This window comes from Pezoporus occidentalis, unplaced genomic scaffold (assembly GCF_034315485.1).
Source record: "Pezoporus occidentalis ecotype Australia unplaced genomic scaffold, CSIRO_AGI_Poc_V1 ctg187, whole genome shotgun sequence".
NCBI classification, from domain to species: Eukaryota; Metazoa; Chordata; class Aves; order Psittaciformes; family Psittacidae; genus Pezoporus; species Pezoporus occidentalis.
In genome coordinates, this window is record NW_026913715.1 from 687,617 (window position 1) to 711,211 (window position 23,595).

Sequence of the window (23,595 nt, forward strand, 5' to 3'; positions counted from 1 at the left end):
TGCTTCCCCCCACTCCTCTTCCCTTGGCCATTCCTCCAAGGCACAGGTACCCAATGATCCCCGCTGCCAGGCCAGCTTCCCTTCTGTCCCTCAGGCTGAGGGAAGACTTGACACTATTGCCACATTCACACACTCCTCCTTCTCTTCTCTTCTCTTCTCCTCCCTCCTCCTCCTCCTCTGCCTGCATGGTAGGACAGGCTGCAAGCAACTGAAAGGCAGATAGGAGCACCTTGGATCCATGCTCTTGATGGGCAGTATATTGAACCAAACTGATTTGCATGTTATATATAATGTAATTAAAAGACCCAAGTAACCAAGGTGGAGGTGAGCCATTTGCCCAGGCTGAATGAAGCTCTCCACAGGCAGAGTGCAACTGCTACTTTGCTTATGTAGAAGAAAATAGTGGTAAAATTCCTTCTTCTTCCTACAGCTAATTACACCTCAGTGTTATGCTAAAGCTCTGTCTCCAGCACCAATACTCAGTGTTGCCAGAGAAAGCAAGGATCTTCAAATAACATGTTCTTCATTCGTATCTCTGCTCCCAGTGCTGCTGTGGAAAATCCCATCCTGAAGTGTCAGGAACAGTTCCAATTAATCCCAAATGTGCCCCAAACACTGAATCAGCTCCCTCCATGCACACAGCGCTGCAGGTCACCTTCAAGTGACTGCAGAATAGCCAAATGTATTTCCATAAGCCAGCTGGCTCACCCCAGTCTGCTCTAGGGCATGTTACAGACGTTACACACAGGCAAAACCCTGCCTGGTACTGCATACGGTGCTTCCATGGACTGGAGCTTGCTTTGGAATTTTTCAGGGTTTCCAGTACGAGATACAAGGCTGAATAAAAGATCTCACTACGACCGCAGATCAATGAGTAATGCCTATTCACTTGCAGAATTTAGAGGTGCACCCTCTCAGTGAAAATAAAGAAAACTCATCTTTGAGAGGTCCTACACATGAGCTCTTGGGAGGGCACGTAGAAAAGAAAGGCTACCTGTCAGCTCCCCCCTCGTGGCTGAACAGATTTGATGGTTTCTATGGCAATGGGGAGGGTAACGGGGCTGCTTGGTTACAATGATGACTGACGCACATCTCAAACAATCGCTCTCTTCCTGTTCATATGACATAAGAAAAACAGGATGCTGAGAGGTGTTTATCTGAATGAGCGAGATAAGCAAGCTCAGGGCATTTCTGAAAGTCGAAGGTTTAACTAACAAGATGTTACAGATTTTCTGTGGAAAAAGAAACCCAAGTGCTGCAGTGCTGAATGTGATTAAATTATGCATGGAAAGATCCTTTCCTTTTCCCGAAGGAAACTGTTGAGGAGCTGTTATATGAGCCATGAATACCAATGGAAAGTCTTTTTAGTGTGAGATACTGAGTTACACTGCTGAATCAAAATGGAGAAAAACAGCTTAGCGTGCAATATCCTGCTGCCTCCCCAGCCCCTGGTCAGCTCAGGGATGGCTGATGGGGTGGGTTACAGAGAATCGGGGTGCTGCAATGGGCCAAGGAAGCCAGGCTAGATTATGAAGTGGTTTGTGGCAATAAGCACCATTTCACAGGCACTTCTTAGGCTTTTCACTCCACCTGAGTAATCAGCTTAGCATCAGGGCCTGGGAGGGAACCTCATCACAACTTCACCAGTGACAACATGCCCAAACCATTGAGCAGAGGATGGTGCTGCAATCACAGCTCTCCACTAATCCACACAGCAGCACACTGCAGTTTAAAGATGAAAACCAGCTCATGTCCAAAAAGCACAACAACATTGCTTCAGGACTTAAAAGTCTCCTCAGTCTCCAGCCCCACAGGAGGATCAATACTGCTAAATATTTTGCCTTGGGGTGTCTAAGAATTAGCTATTATCTCTGGAACACAGAAGTTGAACTATCTTTCATGCCTTTCTTTGTTCACCACTTTGCCTATTTAAAATGTGCATGTAATTTAAAATAGAATATTCATTAAGGCCTTTTGCATGTCATCATATCCCATGAAGAACCACACCACACACCACAATGCTCCAGTCATTCACAACTGTCCACTGTACACTGCTGGACACACGGCCTGACACTGATGACCTGGTATCAACACTACTTTGGTTTGGAGTACGTTGGCCACCACAGACCTATGTGAGCACTTGGTTAGAATAATGATGTAATAGAGGATGTAAAAAGTCTTCAATAGAAAATGAGTACAATAAGATATTGAAGTGAAGGATACTAAATATGAGAACTCAGTAGCAGTTTAAACAAGTGAGCAGTGGGAAGTAGAGGGAAGTGGAGCACCATGCGGTTGCTAGGGACTGAAAGATCCAAGTGCCAACGCACTGTCACAACAGCTCCATCCTGAATTGACTGAATGCAATATTTACCTTCAACAATTATTTCTGCCATCTAGAGCATAACCTGTCCAGAAGCTACCACAGACTTCATGAGCCATTAGTTCAGAGCAGGTTCAGAAGTGAAGACGCTGCCTTTGGAGCTCTGGGAGCACCAAAGCAAACCCATCAGGAAGTCTGTTCTGGCTTCCTTGGCAATGCAAACACGTCACCAAGTTTGACACAAAGCAACCTAAACAATCCAGTGCTCTGCAGGAGTCTGTGAGCTGCAGTTCTGTAAAAGCCTTTCCAAGTGGTTGCCCTTCTCCACCAAAGGCATTTGAAAGAAAGACCTTCGAAATCTTTCTATCAGACTTGCATGCAGCCAAGGACATACTGATCTCCCAAATGGAATCCTTTCACAGCCCTTACTGTGACCACTTCAGCACTTTGTTGCAAGTCAATAATGCTACCAAGCCATGCCCCAGAGCAGCAGTGCTGGACAAAGTGCTGTCACAAAGAGCTGCCAACAGCACAAAGACAACAGCCCTCCAAGTCTGCATTTTCCCTTCTCTACATTGAGCAGAGGTTGATTTCCTCAAAGAGCTACACCTCAGGCTGTGCCTCACAGGAAGATGCTGCACTTCTTCCACACCCAGGCACTGGGAAGCAAAGGGGTTTACCCAAAGTATTCCAGCAGAACTTTGATGCAAATCTTGTCTTCCCATTTGGTGCACACATTCCAGTCAGTATCAAAGGAACAAAATGGAACCCCAATCATTGTCTCTGCCTTGGCTGGCTGACAGATCCACTCGCAGCCTTTAATTCTAGGAAGTGAGTGACTGAAGTCTCACGACAGCCAAAGGCCCCCTCCTTCATCCCAACTCGCTGCTTGTCTTGGCAGTAGCCAGGTTAACGCTGCCCCATTTGGCCTGCAAGGGAATGCAGGGCAGGTAGAAAGAAGGAAGGACAAAGACAGACAGAGGCCATTCAACAGGATGAGAGACAAAGGCTGGTGGCAGGATGAAAGAGCATGGAATGACAGCAGGACCCAGCCAAGCCAAATAAAGTTTTCCTTGAGTGACTACATCTGCTGGAGAGTCCCCAGCCTGCAGTCTCCTCTCAGAGAAATTCCTTCAATTGTGCCTAGGACATTCTGAAAATCCCAAGCAAAGTTTCTCTGTAATCATGAAAGCTCTGAACTGTGTGAACTTTTGTTATGCTGAAGTACTGAGAGCTTGCTACGGGCTTCTTGAAGTAGAAGCTGAAAACAGCTTTCCAGAAGATTTTCCTGAGGCAGAGCCCTGGGGAGGGAGAGCTGACCATAAATCTGGATTTCTTTTGCCCCAAGATAAAACCTACAATTTAGGAAAGACCTTTCTCCCTCCCAGCACCTGTGTAGCTGTGGACAAAGAGCATCCAGAAGGAAATGAAAAGAGACACCTCCTTTGTTTAGGCAAAATTAAAGCAGGTGAAATGAATGATCTGGAGAGCCAAAGCCTACAGTTCTGTCAAAGGCCTCCCTTGCTCCCTCCCTGCAAGTCAAGAGGGATGGTGGCTCTTCCACAGCCACCAATTCACTCACTCCTGAGCTGGTGGTGGAGAGCGGGCAGCTGGGCAAGAGCCAACATAAAACAGAATCACAGAATCAACCAGGTTGGAAAAGCCCTTTAAGATGATCCAATGTGACCGCTCCCCAGCACTGCCAAGGCCACCACTGCCCCATGGCACTGAGGCCTCGTCTCCATGGTGTGTGAACACTTGCAGGGACGGTGACTGTAGCCCTGCCCTGGGCAGCCTGTTCCAATGCCTGAGCACCCTCTGGGGAAGGAATTGTTCCTCAGCTCCATCTAAACCTGCCCTGGTGCAGCTTGAGGCCGTTTCCTCTTGTCCCATCCCTTGTTCCTTGGGAGCAGAGCCCAGCCCCTCCTGGCTCCATCCTCCTGTCAGGCACTTGTAGGCAGCGATCAGGTCCCCCCTGAGCCTTCTCCAGACTGAACAACCCCACGCAGCACTAAGCTGAACACCCAGCACCTCTGCCTAGACCACCGCACGTCAGGCTGCCACAGGCATTTTCTTGTGTATGTGAAAATGAACACTTGCAAGCCAGAAAGACAGATTAATATTAAACAATTCTCAAAGTGGCTGAAAGAACCATGATCCTGCCTTGACCAGACCCACTCCTGGGCTCCCTGAATGCCACTGCCCACCAGCTTCACATCACGGGTCCAACTCTTGTCTGCAGCAAACCTCCTGCCAAAGCTCCCTCAGCTTCATGCCTGTTTTCCAGCATTCATTTGTACTCTGCCACTCACTGTGCTAACCAGAAATGCCAGAGCTCACCAACTCCAGGGACCTAATTTCTCTCCTTCCCAACCCAGGCACCTGCCTGCACACCACAGGTAACCAGATACTTGTAGTTACCAAACCTGAAGGTCAGGCACTGGAAAAGCACAATTTGAAAACATCCACTGCAAAAGCTCGGTGTGAAAAGGCAAAAAATTTCTTGCCTACAAGAAACCTGGAGAGGGGCTTTGGACAAAGGGCCAGGCCAAGGGGAATGGCTTTAACCTGCCCGAGGGGAGACTGAGATGAGCTCTTAGGCAGAAGCTCTTCCCTGTGAGGGTGCTGAGGCGCTGGCACAGGGTGCCCAGAGAAGCTGTGGCTGCCCCATCCCTGGCAGTGTTCAAGGCCAGGTTGGACACAGGGGCTTGGAGCAAGCTGCTCTAGTGGAAGGTGTCCCTGCCCGTGGCAGGGGTTGGAGCTGGATGAGCTTTAAGGTCCCTTCCAACACAAACCAGGCTGGGGTTTTACGAAAGTAACCATAGTGACAGGCTGGCTTCACTTCACTGCAGTTGCATGTTCCACCACGTCAGAGGTGTGTGGTACCTATGAAGGTGAACACATTAGCAAGGGGGCAACAGCCAACACCTGCACACCACAGCTCACCCCTGCTGCAATGCAGAGCGCACCTGCCCTGCCTCAGCTCACACGGGCTCTGGTCCCCAGCAGACCTCTCACAAGCCTGTCCTACCCCAGCTGTTGGCAGCAATCTAACCTGGCCAAAACACAGATCAGTTGTTGCTGGGCCAGTGAACTGAACCAGCTCAGTGAAGGGTCCAAGATACCAGTACCAGCACTGGAGCAAAGCGGATGCCTCATGTACACAGAACTGGTTATGAGGGCAAGAGGGAGAAGGTCAGGGAGCCGGATCTTCCCCTTCCATCTGCAATTAAGCTGACAGATCAGTCAGCACTTGATCTGTTCTGTTCTGGTACAGCACACACCTCTCATTATAACATTGAGATACACGTTATTAATTACACAATGGATAGAGATACAGATATCGTCAATGAACTGCAGGGTAGGCAGGTACACTGTTGAGTTTTATATGACCCAGCACACAAAAGTCAAGGCTCCAAATTAAGGTAAAGCTCATGCATCAGCCACACGACAGGATCTCCGTGTTGCTGCAGCACAATATGGCCCGGGTAAGATGTTGCAGCACCTGAGCAGGAGTTGCAAGCACTGCAGACAGGATGAAAATGCACAGATGGACACCATCATCACCCAGATTTATTTTTTAAACAATATAACTTACAGTAACTTTAAACCAGTGCATATAACTTTAAAACACCGTCTACCCTTCAGATAGGCGCCTTTCCAGGCAGAGCCTCCTCCTCTGCTCCCAGACTGCTCCACATTTCAGGAAGCACAACCATCTCTCCAGAGCCTGGAGCACACCATTAAAACACCAGCTCAGTATCTACCAAACAACGCTTCAACAACAAGGCTAAAGGAAACCTCAGTGGATAGAGACATGGGATGCTAATAAGGGAACTGGTGACCATCAGCCTGCGGCTGTGGTGCTGAGCATGGCACCAGAGATGGGAGCCTGAGCTGAACCAGTGAGCAAAGGCACTGATGGCTTCTAGTCCCTCGGTACAGGGAACAAGCAAGCAGTCTGATGGGCACAGAGCACAATCTGACATCCACTGCAATAATCTCAGTCCTCAAAACTGGAGGGTTCCCTAAAACCTGTGATTTGTTGGGGAGGAGTCTGGAGGTTTGGTTTGTACTTATTTGTCTCTTGCTGTTGTCTTAGTGGATAACACTCACTTCCAGTAACTGTTGACCAAAGTGGAAAAGGAGCACTTGACAATAAAGTGCAAGACTCCATTACGAGTTAATGGCAACCCATGTGCTCTTATGGAGCAATAACACACCAACATGAAATAATTCACTGCCTTGTAATTTAACACTCTAAATTACCCTCCCACCTGCTGGGAACCTCCATGAGGAGCAAAAGCTGCTGCAGATTTACCAAACTGTCTATCCCAGGCTCATTCTGAACTGGCCTAATGCCCTGGGGTTAGACTGGAGGACTCTGTCATCTCTTGCACTCGTATGACCTAAGAAAGGGAATGTGGCCTTTTTCCCACAAGCCCAGAGTGAGAACATCATAAAAGCTGAACTTTAGCCCCCTTTTTGGGCAGGCAGCACAATAGCAAGGAGGATGCTGTTACTCCCTGGAGGCTCTGCTGCTGAAAAACATAACCAAGCTCAAGTAAAAGGTCAGTAGTTAGGATTGCATCTCTTGTTTTCTTCAGTTTTCCTCCTCCGTCAAAGGCAGTTAAACATTCTTTGCACACCCCCCTCCCTCCTTCTGAGAAATGCAGGAAGGAAGTGCTTGCAAAATAGTTTAATTTAAAAGAAGGCACAATCACATACAGCAATCCCTGCTCCAGACCCTGAGCAGGACCTTGCTATTGCCTCACAGTTCCCACTGAAACACAAACGAATCCCTGCAGTGGCAGTGCCGTTCCTCCCTCCCCACACACAAATGGAGGTTGGGTTTACTCCCAAACCCTTTTGTTTAGGGGCAGACACCTTGGGTGAGAAGATGCGTGGCTACGTGCTGCAGGCAACCCCTCTGCTCCTGCAGAGCACACAGTACCCTGCGGGTTCTTGTCTAGCTGGAGAAGAGGGCACGTGCCTCGGGAGCAAGGTCTGTGGAGCCAGGGAAAGAAGGATGCACAGGAGAACCCTCTGCTTTGTCTGACACTTTTTGATGTGTTTCTTGACATACTGTGGGACAGCAAAACCAGTATGTTCAGCTCCGGGGTAAAGCGATGACAGAGGGTGAGTTTCATCTCAAGATGCTGCACCAAGAGGCAGCACCGTGGTCCTGGGCTGTAGGACACAGTTTCACCTCCAGGCTTTCTCAAAACTAGCGCCTGTTTGGTTTCCCAGTATGTTTTTCCTCCAAGTTTGCTAGAGCTGATGAAGGTTGTTTGGGGCTCTTGGATTTAACGTGACCCTTGTCTTCACTAGGTTTATATGAAACCACCAGAGTCGGAGGAAACAGCTCTCATACTCCATCCTTTTTGCAAAGAGGAATGTAGAGACCTGCAGGCAAACCATGGAAAACTCCTCTGCTATCAGTTTATGTGCTATGACCACATGTCCAACCTAAACAGAACTCTTCAGTCACACCGTGTTTCTGATAAGGCACGTGTTTCTGTGCCCTATCCCTGGGCAAACAGCATTTGGCTATTACAACCTATTTCTTTGACTTTTCAGAGGCTTTGGCAAACCTGAGGACTTGACTTCCCTTGAGCCATGGGCCACGACAGCCCCAAACACATCAGAAGGGGCTCACGAGTCCCAGCCTGCTTCCACTTCTTTGAGAACTACCAGCCCTCCCAGGCACAGGCTGTGAAGGTGTCCCTGCCCATGGCAGGGGGTTGGAATTGAATGAGCTTCAAGGTCCCTTCCAACACAAACCAGTCTGGAGTTTTATGATCCTATGATAAATAAGAGATCAGTGCATGTAGGAAATAAGCAGAATTGCACCCGCTGCCTGGGTGATGTCTTCTCCCTCCAAACAGGATGGCCAGGACAAGCAAAGAAACAATAAATTAATCTTCTAGAGGGCAATGAAGTGATGCTGCAGGCTGTCAGTGGGAGCACCTTCCCATGTTCAGTGAAGCAGCTTCACAGTGCAGAAGATTCACGCCTTCACAAAACAGAGAACTGAGACTGCCACATGTAACAAGCTGCCTGGGAACCCCAGCTGTACAGCACAGCCTGAAAGTAGGTTGCTCAGTTTTGCTTTTCTTCTTTTAAAGTTGATAGCTTCAATGGGCTGCATCTACATTCAGCCCTGACCAGTGGGAAACCTAGGTTTTCCCAGCTCTAAGCCATCACCCTGATGGGTTAGTTTTAGGTTTGCCACTGTTTTCGTAAACAAGCAGCTATTACTGCTCCTCATGATCCTTTCCATCCCCAGGAACTTTCACCTTCTTTTCTGTTTCAGTTGCTGTTATTCATGTGCATTTCTGGTAGATTCAAATATAACTGTTAGCATTTCAGAAATGTTTCAGATTTTAAACGAAGACTCTGTAATACTGCATTCCATAAAGACTTCAAATGAGGACTCACTTCTGTCCCACAGAGTATTGTAAAGGCATTTAAGGAGCTTACTCCCCACCCCATGCCTCTTACAAGCTCAGACAAAGGACAATAAAAATGTGAACCAGAGGGGGAGGAATGAAATAACCACAGACAGGCACATTTGGCTGGGCAGGCAAGGTGCTCCCACAGGTAGCCAGCACAAAGCTGGGGATTCTTTTGCTTCTCAAGGTTGTTAAGAGTTACACACTGGTTTGTACATGATAAAAGAGTAAGCATATAAAGTATACACTGCACTGAAGGATGTGTTACAAACACAACCACCACATCGGGCACTATGCACATGGGGCCAGAGTGGCCACATCTCAGCAGTGCACAATTTGATTCCGGAAAGCCTTCACCAATTACTTGCACAGCTCTTCCCTAAAAACCTTATCATTAAACCAACATCTCGTTCTTTAATCCTAGAGCTTATGCTCCTATTCCAGTTTCATCCCGACTTTGCCAAAACGTAGGCCTTAAGTAAATACTGGTTTGACTCCGAGTCCACTGGGCATGCTGCAGGAATTACTGACAGCAGCCTTCTGCAGAGAGAAGTCAGAGGAAAGGCTGATGGAATCCTGCAGTGTCAGTGAATTTAGGAATATGCAACCCCACACCATTCCTGTCTGACTCGATTTAGCAACTGCTGAAATGTCAGTCCACATTTTCCACTTACCATTAAGCTGAACTCCCACTTGAATTTTACCCCAAATGACCCAAACAGATCAGTCTTGGAGGTGTTTGAACTCCACACGGATGTACAAGCTGCTGTGCTTAGCTGAGATGGGGGCTCAAAACAAATACAGTTGAACAAGAGCAGCATTACTTTGAGCCCAGGACAGGAACAATTGCCTTGGTGGTTGATAGTCTTTCCATTCCTCTCCTTCCATGCCCAAGTACAAACTAGCCCTTTTACTGTTGAACACAGCCTACTAGGAGGCAGCTTTGGTGTAGCTCAGGCCACAGAACAATAGGACGGCTTCCAAAACACCTGCTGGAGAATGCTGAGAACATGGTAACGCAGAGAAAGCTCTGTCTGTGTGGATGCTCACACCCAGCAAGACTAATCTCTGTGCTCAGCCTTACACATAAAGCATTCAGGCTGGATGCATTAGGACCGTTGAGACTCAGATATTGAAAAGTTGTTTCTGTGTCACGTAAGACTCTTGATACACTGTCATATCCAGTTGTACAATAGGATTACACAGTGATCTTGAGAGGTATTTCAGTAACAGGTTGGACGGCGCTTGGAGCAAGCTGCTCTAGTGGAAGGTGTCCCTGCCCAGGGCAGGGGGCGGAACTGGATGAGCTTTAAGGTCCCTTCCAACCCAAACCAGTCTGGGATTCTGGGATTCTAGGATTCCATAATTACTCATCATTTAAACAGCCAATCTTTGCAGGCTTTTGCTTTCAGAACCATGTGAAACGCAGAGCTCAAAGCTGGCAAGAATACTAAAACCATACTGAAACCAAATAGCTGTTTTGAGGAATGGTCAAAAAGAGGTCACAGAGCCAACAGGTCTGAAAACATTACCTAAATACTGTAATGCAGCATGTAAACATGATGCGAGAAAAAGGTCACGGTTCGGTTCGGAGCCTCTTCTTGGAGAGAGCCACAGAATCATATTCAGCAAAGGTGATTCATGTATAGCTGAGGCCTCCACCTTATTTATTTCCTCCTTTAAGGCAGCACAGATAGTGTTTGCTTCACCATCGCCCTACCCTGAAGACTTGACAGAAACCTCTGTCTCCATCACAGCAGACAACAGTTCCTTCCTTCCCCTATGGCCAGGCACATCACCCCGGGGTGCTCTGAACCACAAAACATCACCCATCAGTTCCTCAGTTTCAGCCTCCACAACCTGTCAGTGTAGCAGCTGCTTTACTAAACATCAGTCCTTTTCCTTCTTTTTCACTTTTATATTCCTTTGTAAAGGGGAATTCTCATTATTGAGACACTTGGTTCTACAGGGAAGGGAGGGAATCCCCAGCCTGCTGTCCCACACAGCTCCCAGCTCAAACTGCTGCCCAGACACTGGTGTTTTGCTCACAGTGTTTATGGGAGATGTGTGTTTTACCCCTGGTGCTACTGGGATTGTTTAGCTGGGCTGGGTGATGGATGGTGGAGAAGGTTGTGTCTGGAAACTCCAAAGTCGACAGGAAGCTCAGGGGGCCTTTGCCAGCACTTCCTTCCTGTATACAAGAGGAGGACAGAAATGGGAAAAGCCTTGGCTGTGCCTTGCCCTGAGAAAAGTGCTGCCCTTCCAGCTGGGTTACAGTCAAAATATTTTAATCTTTCACAGATTATAACATCCTTCCTCTCTAAGTATAGCCACAGTGGCAGCAAGGCTTAGATAATGACATGAACCCACAATGTAGAACTTAATAGGTGGCTACAGAAGGCTGATGCTGGAAGCTGGACAAATGGAGGTCTGAATGTGAAGATCCCTATCGTCAGCCTAGATATGTATCAGTGGATCTCACCTGCCTAACCCAGTATCTTGACTCCAAGAGGAACCAGCACTAAGCATTCAATAGAAGGTGCAAAATCTATGTGAACAGGACATTGGAAACGTGTCCCTCTGGACAGCTTCATGCCTGTGCCTGTTAGTGGCTCTAAACTCAAAACATTTATTACCCTTCCAAAAGATAAGACTGCAATGAGCAGTGTGTGAACATTCTGACCATGTGATCCACACATTCCTCAGGAGCACCCAGGATGGTTTGTGTTAGAGACGCTTTCATCGAATGCCTCTAGGTCCTTTTGTTCATGAATCTGTGTGATATCCTGAGTGTATTCATCACCTGCTCACAGCAATACAACACAGACAGATTATTCCAGAATAGATATCCATACTACCACAGGAATCTTCCTACAGTTTCACATTCCTGAACTCCCAGATTTAAACCCAGGGACATTGGCAAGTTCTGCAGTGTTGCATGGTGTCCAGATCCATAAGCTCATCAACTTGCTCTGCCTACAGCCACAGGGACCATGACAGCAAAGCACGGCACAAGGGTGGTGGCTATGACAACCATTTCCCTTGCTATCCCAGCAAGGGAATATCCTAGCAATCCCAGAAAGGGAATATCCCAGCAATCCCCACAGGCAGATACTGCCTGGATGAGTTTGCCCAAGCGAGTCTGAAAAAGGAAGAAATTCTCAAGCCTCTTGACAACAAAAGAAGAATCCCCAAACCTGTGAGCAGGCAGCTCACAGCAGCCTCTGCTTCTGAAAAAGGCATCAGACAAAAAGACCTCACCCATGAACAAAGAGTGGGAACAATGGAAACTGTCAAAAAATAGCCCTCATGTCAGAACTGAGAATGCCCCTTTACACATCCAAAAAAGCACAAGCTGAGCAGGAGCCCAGGAGGCTGCGTCCCCCAGGCCCTGCTCCCCTGCAGACACTGCCAGAAGCACTGAATGATGCTGGATTCCAGTAACCAAAGATGGGGATGGAAGAGGAGAGGAGATCTATGGCAGGACTGAGCCAGAATAAGTAACAAATTCCTGTCAATTCAACCTCTCCGTCAAGGACTCTGACACTGAGACTTCATAGGGAATACACGGAGATAGTGTGTGTGCACCTCCCACAGGTCTCATTTCATGGATAAAGCAGCTACGAAAGCAAATAATGAGAAAACTAAACTATGGATAAAAGGTGAAGGAGCTGTGTAACACACAGTAATAAAATCATGAAGAAGCTCTTCCCTGTGAGGGTGCTGAGGCGCTGGCACAGGGTGCCCAGAGAAGCTGTGGCTGCCCCATCCCTGGCAGTGTTCAAGGCCAGGTTGGACACAGGGGCTTGGAGCAACCTGCTCTAGGGGAAGGTGTCCCTGACCGTGGTAGGGGGTTGGAGCTGGATGAACTTTAAGGTCCCTGCAACCCAAACCAGTCTGGGATTCTTTGTGCTCTTCTGAACTGGTGAGAAGTTATAAAAACAACTGCTGTAAACATTTTCAACCTGGAATACAATTTTAAGAACGCTGATGTGGACCAGGAAACCTCAGAGATCCAGTAAACTTCATGGCATGCCATTTGGCATTGAATTCCCATGTTTTGCTCTACTTCTGATTCAGCATTCTCCTCCAGTAGCATCAAGTAAAATCAATGGAAAATAAATCATGGCGAACCAACAGGAGAAGATAAGCAAACACTTGGACAAGCAGAAAACTCACCAGTGGTCTCATCACTTGAGTCACTGTCCTGATTCATCCTCCCAAAGGCAACGCCAAATCAGGATGTCTACAGCTCAGAGATGGGAGCTCAAGCTCTTGCTTCTGAAAAGAAAAACCAATGCAGTGTTACTCTCAAACTGTAGAACTTCACCCTCTGAGACAAAGGAAATACCTTGTGTGTGGTCTGTTGCCACTGAATCTAAGCAAGAGTACAGTCTGTGCGTATGGAGCTTAGTGTAGAAGTCAAGAGTACATCACCTGAAGATCAGAAAACTGAGTGGTGAATTGGTGAGTTGTCAACGAAGAAATACTGAGAAGTGGCATCTGCAATCTCACGTAAGTTAAACCAACATGTAGTTAAAGCAACATTTGCATTCCTGGAGGAGGTTGAGATGAGCTTTCAGATTTCAACTGCACAAACCTAACTACCTAACCCTATTTACTTGATTAACCAAACAAAACCCCAGCCCCATCTAACCTCCAAAGTGGACAAACAGTCCACGGGGAAGTATGTTTTTGCCATAAACAGCTCCTCCTCTTTGTTTGCTTGTCCTTCCACTCATCACATCTTGACTGTGGTAGAGTTGGGAACAGAACCCATGTCTCCCAAATCCCAGTTCAGTGCCTCAACCACCACATCCTTCCTGCTGAATCACATTGCAGAATTGTTTATCAGGAAGGAAATTCCCCCTCGAGAGTACTCACTGAGTGTGCTGGTGGAACACAAATGCTTAGAAAAATACAAATGGAGCAGCAATAACAACAAGTGATTTAAGTCACTGTACAACAGGCTGGAGGTATTCATCAGTATATTGGGTTTTGTTCTTGGCAGCAGTGTAAGTAGGGCACCATCGAGCAGGACATGACACAGAACCAGGACAGAATAGTAGCCTCCTGCTCTTCAACAGATGATAGGTAACTTTGAGAACGTGAATCCCACAGTCAGCACTAGGTGTATGTCACTCAGGGGGGATTTAAAAGGGTTATACTCTTACCAGGCACTATGAAGGTCACCTTTGTTAGCATCTCACCAAGCTGCTAAATGCAAGCAGCTGTAGGACATGATCTAGTGGGTCAGAACTGACTACACCACGTTGTACCAGCAAAGGCACTTCTCTTGCTTTGAGGTCTTTAGCCAATAACAAAAAAAAAAAAGGAAAGGCAAAGGAAATGGCAAGTTCAAGGTCCAGGACTCTGCAGAATTTGGCCCTGCTCGGCAGTTGGGCAAAGGAGAAGAATTTCCCTCCTCACAAGCAGTGGCTTTCCAGGTTGCGTCCCACGAGATCCCACCACAGTAACGGCCACAAACATGGCCTGGGCACATTCCCAGAACTCTGATGAGACTCCTTTAAATACCACTGTATAGGAACCCCAGCAGGACTGACTCCGGAAGAGGCAGGGAACTGAACTCTCCATCACAACACCCAGGGCTCACACTTGTGTTATCTAAAGAAGCTTTTAACAAGGTACATCAGGTAGTTCAAGGGAGACGTGCTCAGCCCCGGGTGCATGAGGAGACCGTGGGACAGCCGAGGGCCAGCTCCATCCCACAGACACAGGCAGGGCCCCACAGGCTCTGCCAGACACACCAGCCTCACAGAAAGCAGAATTCTCTCCAGAGGAGCCTTGTCTGAGAGCAGCCATCCCACAATGCACCCACAGGAACACCCGTAAGCTTCTGTTCCCCATGGCCATCTCCTCTGTTTGTACATTAAACTCCAGGATTGAACCCAAATCATGCCAGAAACACCTCCCACAGCAAACTCAGGAAGTATCAGCGCTGTTCTGGAGATGCAAACCCCTTCCACGGGCACTCTGTGCAGGATCCATCTATCATATGCAGATGCCTGCATCTCATCTGATCATCTGGGCTCCCCTTCTGATCAATGGAGATACAGAGGCATCTCCAGGGAGCTCAGCTGAAGATGGACACCTGAAGAAGACATCTATGAAGTAACCCGTTTCTCTCTGGTGGCTGTCCAGAGACTCTCAGTGGCCACTTCAGATGAAGGCATCTATGTCCAACCAGCTGAATCCCACCCACTATCACTGCTTTACTCCACAGCTGAAGATATTGGCTTTGCTGTCCCACAGTATATTGAGAAACACATCAGGAAATGTCAGGCAAAGCACCAGTATCAAACAAGAACAAATGTCACTGCTTTGAAGCTGGTATTTTGAATCTATTATCTCCTCATTATCTCTGTGTTATTTAATTGCCTACAGATTTTGCATTTATCTCAATGTATCTACACAGATACGAGAGTCTGAAAGAGCCAGACACTCCTCAGTGGTGCCCAGGGGCAGGACAAGAGGCAATGGGCATGAAATGGAGAAAATCAGATTTAAACATCAAGGGAAAAACCGGTTTCTTGTTTACTCTGGGGGCTCTGTTTTGTTGGGTTTTTTTTTTACTGTACAAGTGCCCAAACACGGGAACTGCCCAGGGAGGCTGTATAGCCTCCATCCTGACTGGACACAGTCCTGAGCAACCTGCTCTGAGCATGGGATTGAAGTGGGTGATCTCCAGAGGTCCCCTCCAACCTCAACTGCTCTGCTAGTCTGTAATATGTTTCATAGAATTCCAGAATCCCAGCCTGGTTTGGGTTGGAAGGGACCTTAAAGCTCCTCCAGCTCCAACCCCTGCCACGGGCAGGGACACCTTCCACTAGAGCAGCTTGCTCCAAGCCCCTGTGTCCAACCTGGCCTTGAACACTGCCAGGGATGGGGCAGCCACAGCTTCTCTGGGCACCCTGTGCCAGCGCCTCAGCACCCTCACAGGGAAGAGCTTCTGCCTAAGAGCTCATCTCAGTCTCTTTCAGCTTAACGCCTGCAGACTGTACCTTCACATCCTGACATTTGGTATGTACACACTTGAAGAGAGCCAAACTTTACTACCCATGAATAATGCCTGAGTTTTTCAGATAAACCATCCTGTCATCCCCAGACTGCTCCTCAATCTCCACCCCAGCAGAATAACTGCTGTCTGCAGAACACCCACCTCAGTTTTGTTCTGCACCAGTTTGTAGTTTTTCACATCACTGGCACCAGCTACATCTAATAACTCAGTAAAGAGAAAGTTTCTTGCCAGAAGACACTTCAAGGCACTACTTCCATTCTTTTGAACAGCAAAAAGAAGTCAGAATTTCTCCTCAAGGGTTCTTCCAACCTTGACATTACCAAAGGCCCCTGGAGCCTTGCTTTTTTACATCAGACAAGACTAATTCAGGAATTAATACTACATGTAATCCAATTGTTCTTCCCTAAAAAAAGCTATTCTCTTATTCCTTGCCTGCTATTTTTGTAGTCAGGATCAAGCTTGTGTTTTGTTCCTGTTAGGTCAGCCCCACTGAGGTCTAAATCAAGTATGTTCAGAGGGAGAATATAACTCCCCATCTCCCAGTCCTGCAGGATGTTGTGATCAGCTCACAGTGCTGGATAATGGCACATGAGAAGGTAACTGCTGTTAGAGCTGCTTTTTGCTGTTCAAAGCACTCCCTATACAGAAACCCTGCACAGAACAGCTAAAGAAAAAGGCTTCTGCAAGGAGCTGCCCAACTGCTCTTCCATCGACTTCTGTTTTATTCCAGGGCAGGTGTGGGCACTGCTGAGCTCTTGATATGGGGCTAGGGCCATACAGAAGTGTTCTGCTATAGGGACAGGCCAAGGGGAATGGCTTTAACCTGCCAGAGGGGAGGCTGAGATGAGCTCTGATGCAGAAGCTCTTCCCTGTGAGGGTGCTGAGGCGCTGGCACAGGGTGCCCAGAGAAGCTGTGGCTGCCCCATCCCTGGCAGTGTTCAAGGCCAGGTTGGACACAGGGGCTTGGAGCAAGCTGCTCTAGTGGAAGGTGTCCCTGCCCGTGGCAGGGGTTGGAGCTGGAGGAGCTTTAAGGTCCCTTCCGGCCCAAACCAGTGTGTGGGTCAGTGATTACATGCAGTCATCCTGAATGCCCATGGTCTGAAGCAAAAAGGACGAGTGACTGGTAAGTGTCTGACACCTCCCCTGCCTGCAGTTCAGGCCTGCCCAAAGGTGAAGTACCATTCAGGTGAAGAGGGGAGACTTCTTCACATGAGACAGTTCACAGTCCCGCTTCCTCAGGAACAGCTGAGCCCACGGCCACCACCAGACAGGGAACTGGAGGCCATCAGTTTCCTTTTGAGCAATTTCAGCTCAAGCAGGGCCATCAAGTGATGGGGCTGGAGCGAACAAGAGGCTCCTGAAGAGCTGTGGAACCATGCTGAGAAAAGCAGTAAAACTCTCTCCTGACAGGTTGTTAACCCCGTGTGGGGTCAGCTCCTGTGCTGTTATCTCAAGCCCTGCCATAGCTGGTGCTTTCCTTAAAGCCCAGCATCTGGGTGAAGAGACTGTGTTAAAAAACCTCTCCTCTCTCCTCAGATAACATCACCAAAACAAAAGAGCAGGTTTCTCTTCCGCTTGGCTGAAAGCGTGAAGTGAGAGCAACTTCAGGCTTTAGAAACAAGATGACAACTTGCAGGAAGCAATGTTTCTGTGTAGGCTTTTCCCTACTGCGGTCTTTGAGCTAGCTCATGTTTTTTCCAACCTGCCTTTTCTTGCTTTACTGTTACAGAACACACAGGCACATGCAGCAAGAGATATCCAGCATTAATGGATCCCTCTGCAGTGAAAAAAATGAATCAGGAATAGGGGTGAAGGAGCTGTAGCCCTAGAAGTGCTAACAAAACATGGTCTGAAAACCAGGGGTGTCTTTTCATTGCCTTTTACAGGCTTTGGATTCCACACTTAAACCCAGCTCAGCAGCCCTGGGGACAGGCTCCCATCAGCCACAAACCCAACACTTCATTCTTCATAGCACACCAGCTAAGTTACACCACCCAAAATCTCTGCTCCATGCTGGAATCACAGCATCTCAGACTTCAGCAGGTCACATGTTACCTACATACCAGGACTATTTACAAGCAATCTCAGTAGCCTATGTTATTTCAAAGTTGGGAAAAGTGATGAAGAGGCCTCTTTGTACCACAGGCTGAAATGCAAATGGCAGTTCCACCTATTTTCTCAGTCTTTCCTTTATCGCATAAACCTTCAGCTATCTAGAAATAGAAACCTCACTTCTCTGTGATAAGGATACATGAAAAAAGCAGTGCCAGCAGCAGTGCCAGCAGCAGTGCCAGCAGCAGTGCAAAGAGCCCCAGGTCACCCCTGACCTGCCCAGCACCGCCACATGGCAGGGCTGGTTGGCTGAGGAGCTCCCGACAGGACAGAGCAGCCCAGAACCTGCCAACGCTTGAATGTGCTACCGGGAACAGGCCAGGACAAGGGACTGAAGATAAAACCCACCTTCTGCATGGATACATGTTAATTGTGCTCATTCTACGAGGGAGATCCCATTTTCTCTGCTTCAGTTCAATGGAATTTTAATTTCATTATTGGGTTTTATCATTCTGAGGAGTAATTTAATAATTTCATACTATTAAATTATTTAAGGTGGAAGAGGGGAGATTAAGATGAGCTCTTAGGCAGAAGCTCTTCCCTGTGAGGGTGCTGAGGTGCTGGCACAGGGTGCCCAGAGAAGCTGTGGCTGCCCCATCCCTGGCAGTGTTCAAGGCCAGGTTGGACACAGGGGCTTGGAGCAAGCTGCTCTAGTGGAAGGTGTCCCTGGCCGTGGCAGGGGTTGGAGCTGGAGGAGCTTTTAAGGCCCCTTCCAACACAAACCAGGCTGGGATTCCATTTTTATCATAACAAGATTCATTGTAGCTGGTGAAGGCTTAACCCAGAACACAGCAGAAATCAGCAGAGCTACACAGCTCTAGCATGCTCTGCTCCCTCCACCTAACTAGTTCTGACACTAAAACTTGAAAGCAGCTGACAGAATATCAACAGCTGCCTATCAAAGTCTGCTGGACTCTCAAGGCTCTTCCCCTCAGCACAGTGAAACCTGCCAGCTTGACAAGAATGTGTTTTTATTGGAAGTTCCTGTCCAAGTTCTAACATCAATAAGCAAATTGTTGTGGCACCAGGGCATAAATAAAACCTGCGCCCACAAAGAAAGCCCTGTACACCAGAGAACGTGTCTTCCTGCACACATGCAGAACGCCCCGCACAATGTTGTCATTAACAGGATACCAAGAGTAAAACAACTGCTGCGTGCAGGTACCAACCCTGTGCAGCACTATCTGAAACCAAGAAGTTCACGCCCAGCCTCTCACAACACAGAGCTGACTGTGCAAATCACAGGCCAGCAGCTAATTTCTGTGTGTTTTACTCCTGACAGTAGGGCTGACCCTCCATTCTAAACGCAGCAGCTTCAAAGGCTGGGTCAGCGCTTCCCTTCCAGCCAGGGTAAACAGTTTACCAGCAGCATCTGACTGAACTTAATGCAGTGACACACTACCCCATTCCAGTCACAGCGGTACAGCGAGGAGGGTCTTCCAGAGGATGAGCATGGAAAATCTAACACACCTCCCTTAGCTGAGATGGGTCCTCCTTTCCAAAGGAGGGGAAAAGGAAACATCATTCACAGCTGGAACTTCAGTACTGGAAAGCCCACAAAGACCTTTAAATGTGATGCCTCAGTGGTTTCTGCCCTGCTGGAGGGACACCGCGACTCTCAAGGCATGCAGGAGTCAAACAGCCCACAACACAGGGCACTTGCCTGTGACAAACAGCACACGACACAGGGCACTTGCCTGTGACAAACAGCACACAGCACAGGGCACTTGCCTGTGACAAACAGCACACAGCACAGGGCACTTGCCTACCGGGGCATCTAAATATATTTGCCCTTTTTTCTTGTAGGTCTGAACTCATGGATAACTAGCACAAAAGAAATACTTTACATAATTCGTAAGTACCCCTCCAACCTCCAGAGCTGCTGGGGAGGCACTTGGCTATCAGGGTTCCTGGAAGCTAATTGCAACAGAGCATCTAAGAAGAGGCTCATTGCACCAAGAGAAAATAAATCCTGGCAGCCGCTGCCTCTGTCATCGCACCGCTGGCTCTGAGCGTCTTGTGAAGGCTCCCAGAACCACATCCCTCATCACCTGCAAATCTCCACTCCCACACCCAGAGGCTCGTGCAGGCTGACAGCATGCACAGATACGATCCCCTGCCACATAACCGAGCGTGGGACCTTGGCTGCTGATTGCTGCCCTTTCTGATTCCCCCACCTTCTTCAAGCGTGTGTGAAGTTCAGCAACATGAGGCGTAACACTCTGCAAACCAAGCTGTCCCTGCTCATTTTGCTCTTCTCACACATCAGTCACCTTCATTCTCTTCTCAAAACTCAACCTGGAAATAACCTGTACAACCAAAGTCACTGCTGAAACTCAGGTCAACGCTTTGTGGGTTAATAGAATGGTTTGTGTTGGAAGGGACCTTAAAGCTCCTCCAGCTCCAACCCCTGCCACGGCCAGGGACACCTTCCACTAGAGCAGCTTGCTCCAAGCCCCTGTGTCCAACCTGCCCTTGAACACTGCCAGGGATGGGGCAGCCACAGCTTCTCTGGGCACCCTGTGCCAGCGCCTCAGCACCCTCCAGGGAAGAGCTTCTGCCTAAGAGCTCATCTCAGTCTCCCCTCTGGCAGGTTAAAGCCATTCCCCTTGGCCTGTCCCTACATCCCTTGTCCCAAGCCCCTCTCCAGCTTTCCTGCAGCCCCTTCAGGCACTGGAGCTGCTCTCAGGTCTCCCCTTCAGGAGCCTTCTCTTCTCCAGGCTGCCCCAGCCCAGCTCTCTCAGCCTGGCTCCAGAGCAGAGCTGCTCCAGCCCTCGCAGCATCTCCATGGCCTCCTCTGCACTCGCTCCCGCAGCCCCAGGTCCCTCTCCCTGCAAGCGCTGGGTCCCTCCCTGCTCCCCGGCCCCACGGGCGCCGCTGGCTCCACACTCGCTGCGCGCGGCTCCCGGTCTCTGGCACCCTCTGCTGACAACCGCGGCCGGCCCGGCCCGGCCCTGCAGGCCCGGCGTGAGCCCGGAGCGGCTCCGGGCCTTCCGAGCTCCTCTTGCCCTGAAGGACACATCAGCACTGAGCATTCCTGCTCCCATGAGGTACCTCTGTGAAACTGCAGTACCCACAGCGGCCCTTTGCCTCTGGGCTCGCGGCGCGCACCGCCTGAGGGAAGCCAGCCTGCTCGTTACCTAAACCCTCGTTATTTACCAGCCTTTCCCAGCCCGAACATGCCTCAGCACCTCGCACGCAGCATCTGTCCTCTCCCTTCTTTCCAGAAGCGGGGGGTGACCGCAATTCCAACACTAATTTGGAGCATAACCCAAAGCAGAATGTTCCTGTCCCCGGCCAGGGATATCTGAGGGTATTGTCCCTGCAAGGGAACCATCTGAACCCTTCCAGCCCCACGCTTCTGATGCAGGATTCTTCCCTGTGAGGGTGCTGAGGCGCTGGCACAGGGTGCCCAGAGAAGCTGTGGCTGCCCCATCCCTGGCAGTGTTCAAGGGCAGGTTGGACACAGGGGCTTGGAGCAAGCTGCTCTAGTGGAAGGTGTCCCTGCCCGTGGCAGGGGTTGGAGCTGGAGGAGCTTTAAGGTCCTTTCCAACCCGACCCAGCCCGGGGTTCTGTGATTCCCTCAGCAGTCTCCACACCCCACGTCACACGGTATCGGCAGCACCATGGCCCTGCCACATCCCCAAGCTGGGCAGGAGGATCCCTGGGCAGAGAAGGAGCAGCTGCGGTGCCTGGCACAGGGGTTTGTGCCACCAGTGCACTGGGCACCGACGAAGAGAAGATGTGATCACACACACCTTTGTCATGTACCCAGCACCAATCCTGCGGCATGGCCGACCCACGGTGTCTCACCTAAAGCTACACGGAGATGTCTGCCTGCAAGCAGTGACACCCCGACCACTGCAGATGCCAGACACAAAGAGGTTTGCTTAACTGAACCACTTCAGGACACCCTGACCCTGCTGCGCTGCACTGGAAGAGTCCTGTGGAATAATGAACACAAGAACAGAGATTATTCTGTGTACAGGCAGCAGCAAACCAGAAGCCTCATCTTCTGAGATGTGTTAACTTTAGAGATTGATTTCCAGCCCTGTTATTGTCTGCATTCTTCTGCTTCTCGTTTTTACTGTGCTTGTGTGAAGGACAGGCCGGAGGAACAAGCCCTGCTCGACAGTCAGCATGTGCTGAGCAAGCCCAGAGACAGCTTACAGACTGTACAGATGTACACTGCTACTTTCTAAATGCTGGTTCAAACACATGCAGGCTGTACTTTGTCTACCAAAGGATCTCCATGTCACTAGGGAGAATCCCAAAGGATCATCCCACCTCCAGAACAGCACCTTAAAGGAAAAAAATAAACAAACTAAGGAAGATTTGGAAATATGCAGTGCAGAATTTCAACCAGAACCAAAGTGCAAAAAAAAAGCTCTCAGCAAACAGAAAAGCAGCTTCACAAATGCAGCTCCAAATTGTGGCCACTACTGAAAACCACTCTAATGTTAAAAAAAAAATATTAAAAATCCAGGGATCTAAATAATGAAGATGATTGTAATAGTAACACAATAGTAAATCCTTCTCACTAGGAGATACAGCATAGTTAATGCAAATGCTGACAGTTCAGGACCTCTTGAGCTCTCCCTCAAATGTAAAAAGAAGCTCCTTTGCTTTCTCATTTCCAGCCCTAGGACAGCCCTGTGTTACCACTGTGAGCACACCATCACTGGGGATTCAATATGTGACTTCATGACTTCCCAAAACAGAGCCTGGCCTGTTTCATTTTGACTTCTCAGGCACTTTGACTACTTCCCAGCTTTTTAATATCAAGTTTAGGCACCAGGGTTAAGCAGTGAACTCAGCGCTAACAACATCTGTCCAGTGCTCTGTGACAGAGGGTGTTTGAACATCCTTCTGGCCTGCTGAGGAAGCTTTATTATCTTGCATAAACCCATTCATTGTTTTTGCTTTAAGTGCATTGAGCATCCTCCAGAGTCAGACCCTTCCAGCAGGCAAACGCAGCTGTGGCAGCTGAAGACGTGGCCCTCGCCAGCTGTTTGTCCCACCTTGCTCCACAGCTGGCTGGAGCTCAGCATGCCCGATGCTTTGGCTCTCTATTCTGGCATGTTCATGTGAAGTATCTGCCAAACTGCTGGGTTCTGAGCTAGAGATACAAGGACACATAGATCAGATTCCTCCTGCAGCACTAATAAACAGGGGGGGACAGGCATCTCCTAAATTACTGCAGCTGTTTGGCCAGCAGACATGAGTCAGAGCACTTACACACAGATCAGCAACGCATGTAGAAACACGATCTGAACTCTCACCTCCTGCCCAAATCTTCACTTTGGGGGTTGCTCCTCAGGGATCACCAAGACTCTCTTCAGCCACATCTGCACTACAAAGCTTTGGAAGTACAGTTGTGCTGGTAGAAGTGCAGTAAAAACACCATTTCCTGACCAAGCAAACTCACAGACAAAACAGACACAGCTTTAAGAATCACAGAATCATACACTCATTTGGGTTGGAAGGGACCTTCAAAGCTCATCTAAGTCCAATCCCGCTACAATAAGCAGGGACATCTTCGACTAGATCATCATGGCATTTACAGGAAGAGGGATGGAGGGACGTTTGTCTTTGACAAAACCACCCTTTTTTTTCCTCTTTAAAGTATTGAAGCTTTCCTTCTCCTGAGGCTCTGCCTGAATAGC

General features: G+C 48.8%; 1 protein-coding gene across 1 annotated transcript in view; it reads right to left on the reverse strand.

Moving 5' to 3' along the window:
* EXD3 (exonuclease 3'-5' domain containing 3) overlaps positions 1-23,595 on the reverse strand; it is a 286,804-nt gene that overhangs the window by 206,129 nt on the left and 57,080 nt on the right. Inside the window, 2 exon segments of the mRNA XM_062616053.1 lie at positions 12,958-13,005; positions 13,008-13,059. Of these exon segments, the coding sequence (XP_062472037.1) occupies positions 12,958-13,005; positions 13,008-13,059 (100 nt within the window).